Source organism: Propithecus coquereli, unplaced genomic scaffold (assembly GCF_000956105.1).
Source record: "Propithecus coquereli isolate 6110/MARCELLA unplaced genomic scaffold, Pcoq_1.0 Scaffold19, whole genome shotgun sequence".
Classification (NCBI taxonomy): domain Eukaryota; kingdom Metazoa; phylum Chordata; class Mammalia; order Primates; family Indriidae; genus Propithecus; species Propithecus coquereli.
The window spans coordinates 10,160,969-10,168,096 of NW_012143856.1; the positions used below are offsets into that span (position 1 = coordinate 10,160,969).

Sequence of the window (7,128 nt, forward strand, 5' to 3'; positions counted from 1 at the left end):
GTGTTTACAACCCATCCGTTGGCGAAGTCGCATCTCCAGCGACAGAGGCACTTTTTGGGTACCGTCTGCGCTCTAGCAGATAATTGAAAGCCAAGCAATCAAGATGCCTCCTCGCCAGACCAAATATGGTCACAAGCGTTAAGCAGCCTCCCGTGGAAAGGCTGGCTTTAGTGTCTTCCCGCGCCAGGGCGCACTGAGGCCCGCCCTCGGGCAGAATCGCGGGTCACTGCTCCACACCTCGGCGCCCGGCTGGAGGGGAGGGCGCGGCACCCAGGACTGGCCCTTCCTTGGCCTGGGCCCCTCACCCGCGTGCCCTCCGCCACCCCCAGCCTTGGTTTCGGTCCACAAGCCTTTGATTAAACAGGCCCTGGCCACTTTCCCTTTGATCCCGCCCCAAGTCCGTGGTAAACTCAAAGGAATGCAGACCCAGGACTCCGGAGGGAGAGGTCCGTGCAGCCGGGAGGAGTGGGTGGGGGGCACCCGTCTCCTCTTACCCTGTAAAGTAGCTATCACGCCCAGGGTTTTCTGGAGCTGGGATGGGAGGAGGAGGAGGAGGAAGAGGAGGGGCGAGCGGGGACAGGCAGGCTCAGGACTTGGAGGTCATGCATAATTCAACAGCTCAACTTTCGGACCCGCCTCTTTCCTGGGGGTGGGAGTTTGCTCCAAACTTTGTTTATGGGACAGTCCCAGAGCTGCTGCGGCCGCGCTGTCTGCTTCTCCTGCGCCTCCTCGCCGAGTGCGAGCGCCTGAAACCAGCTCGGGGGATGTGAGAGCCGAAGCCCCTCGGTTGCCAGGCACCGAGTCAGGTCGGGATTTGCCAGCTGGGCCGCGGCTACAGCTCTGCAAGCTTGGGACGCACCCGAACGACCCAGGCCGGACGGCAAGTTCGGGCGGGACGGCGGCCGCAGCGCGCTCAGGCTTGGCTTCGCTGCGCGGCCAGGTAGTGCCCTCTGGAGCGCTCACCCGGCACCACTCCAGGGCGCCAGCTCCTCGGGCTTCGTGCAGTTGGCTTGGGTTGAGACTTCTTTGGGGATAGGGGTGCTGCCTGCCCTGGAAAGCTACGACCTGTCCTTTGCCATCTTGAGGTTCAGCGACGTCCCGAGCGCAGTTACTTGCCACCTCCCCCCACCCCCCGCCCTTCCTTCTCCTTCTCCTGGCAACTTCTTTGCTTCAAGAAAGTTGCATAATTCTCGAGGTCAGGAGGGACCCCCTCCCCCATCCGGCTGGTTTTACTGCTGAGTGTCTGGGATCCCAAGGCGGACACCTATCTGTCTCTTCTTTTTCTTTTCTCTCTATTCTTAACCCCACTTTCCCACCCTCTTCCTCCACCTTTAAATAAAATGCTGATCTGACCTCCTTTCTCCTTGCAGAAGATGAATCCGGCCTCGGCGCCCCCTCCTCTCCCACCGCCTGGGCAGCAGGTGATCCACGTCACGCAGGACCTTGACACGGACCTCGAAGCCCTCTTCAACTCTGTCATGAATCCTAAGCCTAGCTCGTGGCGGAAGAAGATCCTGCCTGAGTCCTTCTTCAAGGAGCCTGATTCCGGCTCGCACTCACGCCAGTCTAGCACCGACTCGTCGGGTGGCCACCCGGGGCCTCGGCTGGCCGGCGGCGCCCAGCACGTCCGCTCGCACTCGTCTCCCGCGTCCCTGCAGCTGGGCACTGGCGCGGGCGCGGCGAGTAGCCCGGCGCAGCAGCACGCACACCTCCGCCAACAGTCCTACGACGTGACCGACGAGCTGCCGTTGCCCCCGGGCTGGGAGATGACCTTCACGGCCACTGGCCAGAGGTACTTCCTAAAGTAAGTCAGCCTGGAGCCATGGGGGCCACAAACTCACGATGCCCAGAGCGCGCGCGTGTTCGTGTATCTGTGTGTGTGTGTATGTGTGAGCGAGAGCGAGCGAGCGAGAGAGCGTGTCCTTCCACGGGTCGAAGATATGGAAAGCTGGAATCGAGTCTCCGGGTGTTGGAATTGTAAGAGATCGAAAGCAGAGGAGAATCTGGTGGGGTTCATCTTGGAAGTCCTGAGATTCAGGACATGGAAACTCCTGGACGTAGGAGAAAAAAATAAAAGTTTTGGGGGGATTCCCATAAAACACACAAATGCCTTTGCCCGGAATCTGGACATTTGAAACAGACTCCTGGGCACAGCTTCTTTTCTGAGCACTCTAAGTCAGATAGCCCGGAGCCAGGTCCTTTGGGACGTGACGTCAAGGTAAATGAGAGAAAAGTTGTGAGGCGTGGGGAGCAGGGGGCCTCTTGATAGAGTAGGTGGTGCGAAGTCCCTATCTTCTAGAGAAAAGCAAACTGCAAAGTGAACAGTGGTTGGTAGGCCTTATTGCTCCCAGCTGGGTGACATAATGATCACATAACACAGTGATGTAATTAGCAACTGTGCGGAGAAGTAGTTGTGGGCTGGACAAATCAATTATGTGGAAATTGGGTCACGAGTTTTATTATGCTGAACTTGGTAACCTAAAATACCATCAAATCAGAAGCCTCCTTTGTGACTCTTCTTCCCTTCACGTTGTTCCAGCTTTTTGATGTCATGAATTTTACATCAGATTCAAATTTTTGGATTAACCCCACAGGAAAATATATTCTGAAATACTAGAGGAGATTGTTTCAGTTGTGGTACCCTAAGATAATTACATTGCTGAGGAGAAAGCAAGCTGGAACTTGAAATGTACTCAGTGAGTTTTCAGGGGGTCAGGCTATCAAAGGCCTAGATGGAAGGGGTGCCAGCCAGACCACTTGTTTCAGTATTGCCTGCACTTGGCTGGCGTTCACTGCCAACGAGGGAAACTCTTCTTCTAAGAACTTGCTTTAGAGTTCTTTTTTTTTAATCAATTAATTATTATTATTATTTTTTGCACCTACTCCCACCCCGACGCTCCCTCCACTGGAGTTCATTTTAAAGCCTATATTTCTCTGGTAGAGTAGCCTTAGCTCAAAAGTTATGTTAAGGCCGGGCGCGGTGGCTCACGCCTGTAATCCTAGCACTCTGGGAGGCCGAGGCGGGCGGATTGTTTGAGCTCTGGAGTTCAAAACCAGCCTGAGGAAGAGTGAGACCCCGTCTCTACTAAAAAAATAGGAAGAAATGAATCGGACAACTAAAAATATATAGAAAAAAATTAGCCGGGCATGGTGGCGCATGCCTGTAGTCCCAGCTACTCGGGAGGCTGAGGCAGGAGGATCGCTTGAGCCCAGGAGTTTGAGGTTGCCGTGAGCTAGGATGACGCCATGGCACTCTAGCCCGGGCAAAACAGTGAGACTCTGTCTCAAAAAAAAAAAAAAAAAAAAAGTTACGTTAAGACTTTATATGCAATTTAAAAAATATAATCAAATCATTCTTTGGCACTAATATTTGATAGTTTGATTGCTATGAGAGGGCCCTAAGAATGAATACACAGTGATGGATGAGGTTTATTTTAACCAACTCTTTGACTCATACCAGTGACCAATTCCTATTCCTTCCCCATCCCAAAGCTGTTGACATCTTGTGCAAGGACGAGTTCTTTTTTCGTTTCTGGTATTGGTGCAATGCTGAGATCCTGAAACAGACTTGATGGTCATTTATCCCACAGCTGGTCTTTGGGTTACTGAATGATAGTATGGACATACACTCTGTGCTTTGACATCTGAGTGGCTGGTGGTAGTCAAGTACATGAAGTAATGACATGACATTTCTTAAAAGTGATGATATTGTTCCAAAGGATGACATTGGTTTCTGTAGTACATATTGGTCCAAAATAGCATCATCTATTAAGTTTACCTAGGTGAATGCAGTTTTGAATATTTTACTGTGACTTTTATCGAAATAGACAAATAGAAAGAGAACTAACAATTTTTTAATAATTTTGGGAGGTCCTTCTTGGTCCCTAATTATTTCTAAACTGTGTTTATGAATATACACACACATATGGTATATGATCAGTATAAGTGTGATTATTACAAATATGAAATAAGAGCTGGGCTTACCTAATATCAAAGCTACATGAAAAAGATCCGAAAACAAAAGCAAAACAAAAAAATTCCTTTTATATGTGTGTTTTGAGTGATTGGAGTATCGCAGAACTGTTTGAAGGAGGGCAAAAATGGAAATTATCTTGGGTTTAGAGAAAGTTGCTGTGATCTGTCTCTGCCCATCCCCCCCAACCACAGCCACTCTCCAATTCAAAGCAAAGTGCATCTTTATTTCACTGTGGATAGTCAGTGAAGATAACAGCTCAAAACAAAACACGTATACTTGGTAGGCTGGCCTGATCTGATGCTATCCCAGGAAATTTTTGGCCAAATGACTAAGGGAATTTAAGAAATTGAGTCATTGTGACTGTTGTCTTTCAGAATAAGCAATCTGCCAAGAGTTCTCTGAGTTTCTTTTAGAGCTTTGTTTAAAGTTGAAATAAGGTAAATGTCATATGTTACACTTTGTTACACAGCCTCAAAAGGCAGTATATTTCACTAGTTTAAGTAGAAGTGTGAAAAATGATGGCGACTGACCCTGAGTTAATTTTCATATAATCTACCCATTACTTTGCTTGTCATCTGTGAAGTGGGGCTAGCGGAAGAATCTTATTCTTCACTCTGTTGGGAGGTGAGGGCTTTATAAATCAGAAATCAAAGGATTTTAGAATTGACTATGGTTAATTTTTTTTTTTTTTTGAGACAGAGTCTTGCTCTGTTGCCTGGTAGAGTGCGGTGACGTCAGCTTAGCTCACAGGAACCTCAAACTCCTGGGCTCAAGCAATCCTCCTGTCTCAGCCTCCCCAGTAGCTGGGACTACAGGCATGTGCCACCATGCCCGGCTAATTTTTTCTGTATATTTTTAGTTGTCCAGCTAATTTCTTTCTATTTTTTAGTATAGATGGGGTCTCGCTTTGCTCAGGCTGGTCTCGAACTCCTGACCTTGAGCGATCTTCCTGCCTCGGCCTCCTAGAGAGCCAGGATTATAGGCGTGAGCCACCGCACCGGGCCCCAATGATAACTTCTTGTCCATAAATTTTTTCAACTTGAGAGGTTGAGCTTTGCTCATGGTATGTACTCCATGGATTCAGAGACAGCTCATAAATAATTCTTAAAGTTGAAAATTCATAGGCAACATTTACGTGGTTACAATTCTGTAGGGTGATTCTTTGCTGAGTGTGTTAGGGTTGAATTTTAGACTTGCACTTCTAATCAAAAGAAGATAAATCCAGCAGGAAAGTCAAGTGGGTTTTTTCTTACGCTTTATCAGTTGTTTAAATTTGTGTTACCTTTTAGTTTCTTCATATTTGGACGATGAAAATACTTTTGTCTGGTATTTCTAGTTGCCTTTTTATGTGTTTGTGCATTATCTGCCTCTATTTTTTACTCAAAAGTTTTCTAGGTTCTCAATCCCATGTGTTCTGTCAGGTCTCCTTTCCCTAAGCTGTGTGCCCAGATTCCTTCATCTTTTCGTGCCATGCTGGATTGATTGCTCTCTAGGCCTGCGATCGAGCTGTGATTCTGAGGTTTTTCTCCATGGCTGGAGTGCTATTGCCTTTTCCCATGTCTTCCTCATTTTTGGTTTATGCACTCATTTTGCTGCAGTACATGCTTGAGTAATTTCTTAAGAAATGGTTTGTAGGAGGTACATTTTTCAAGTCCTTTTCTATCTGAGCATGTTTGCTTTAAAAGTTGTTCTAAATTTATTTTCTTAAAGAACTGACTTTGGTTTGTTTTCTGTTTACCTTTGAATGGCAGTCTTTTGTAGCTGTTTTCGTGAAGGGCCTTTTGTCATTCAAAAATTATTGCCCTTGCCTCAGTTTCCTTTTCTGTAAAATGAGGATAGTTATACCTATCTCATGGTGGTTTGAAAGATAGATAACATATTTAAAGCATCTGGTACACAGTAGACATACAAGTTAGTTCTTGCCTCCCCTTCCCTCTCTCCCAACACACGTACTCGTCTACCCAGCCAAATTCAGATGCGGAAACCTTGGCAGTAGGGTAAGGTGATTTTTCACTCCTGGTTATAGCTATGGCTCTGAATGACAACCTGGATCTGGAGTTGAAAGTCAGTTTTAAATTTAAAATAAAGACTTACAGTCAATCTTCCTGTTTAAAAAAACCTAAATAGGATTGTCCACTGTGGGTGCCATTTTACTTCAGCGTCTTGGGCAGAGGATACCAGCCCCTTTTGAGGAGTGTCTACTTTTTATTTTTGGAATCTGGCTTATAGCTACTAGTTGGGCCATTTTGTGTGTGGGATGGGGGAGGGGGAGGGGATGGAGAAGGAAAAAGAGCTAAGGGGGAAGGTAACTGACATTTGTTTTTTCTTTCTTTTTCTTCTTCTTTTTTAAACCAAAAATTTATCCTGACAGAGACATTTGTTAATGACCTGCTCTGTGCAGACAAGCTAGAGAACTGAGACAGTGCTTCCCAGCGAGATAGCACCAGAATCATATGTGTATGGAAACTTTTTTCACAACCCTAGGTGCTTTTACATGTATTCTTTCAACTGTCACAGTGGCCCTGTGAACAGGTTTATTTTACCATGTCATTTTACTGTTGAGGAAGCTGAGGCTCATGAGGTTGAGTAAGTATCCTGGGGTCACATAGCAGGTGAGTGGCAGAGATGGGATTTGAATTGCGTGATTCAAAAACCTGTGTTCCTGCCCTTATGCCATGATGTCTCATGCCAATTACGTGCTCATAATTAGGCCCTGCAATTAGGTATCCTTAGTGGCCAGACAACTCTGGAGTGGTGGATGGACCATTAGAATTTGCTTCTAAGCTGGCGTCTAAGTGATCCCATTTAGAGCTCTCATTGCTGCTGAGGTAGATATGATGAAAAAAACAAACAAATGAGAAATGGATAGTACACCTACAGTGCCTGTTTATGTTTTATTCTCAAGATTTCCACCACAAATAAATTGATATCATTTTACAGTGAACACAGATGTGATAGGGAAGGTGGATGACTGAGTCTCCCAATGTGCCCAATTGATGTCAGGATTGAGTACTTTGCTAAGGACTTGTTTACAGGGTTAATTAGATAATGTTAGTAGGTTTAAGAAGAAAACTACAGGCCGGGCGCGGTGGCTCACGCCTGTAATTCTAGCACTCTGGGAGGCTGAGGCGGGAGGATAGCTCGAGACCAGG

General features: G+C 46.8%; 1 protein-coding gene across 1 annotated transcript in view; it reads left to right on the forward strand.

Annotated features, from left to right (window-relative positions):
- Window positions 1–612: 612 nt before the first annotated feature.
- Window positions 613–7,128, forward strand: part of WWTR1 (WW domain containing transcription regulator 1) — a 123,560-nt gene continuing 117,044 nt past the window's right edge. Inside the window, exons 1-2 of the mRNA XM_012642936.1 lie at window positions 613–940; window positions 1,371–1,804. Coding sequence (XP_012498390.1) covers window positions 1,374–1,804 — 431 coding nt within the window. The 5' untranslated portion in view covers window positions 613–940; window positions 1,371–1,373. The remainder of the gene's footprint in view (window positions 941–1,370; window positions 1,805–7,128) is intronic.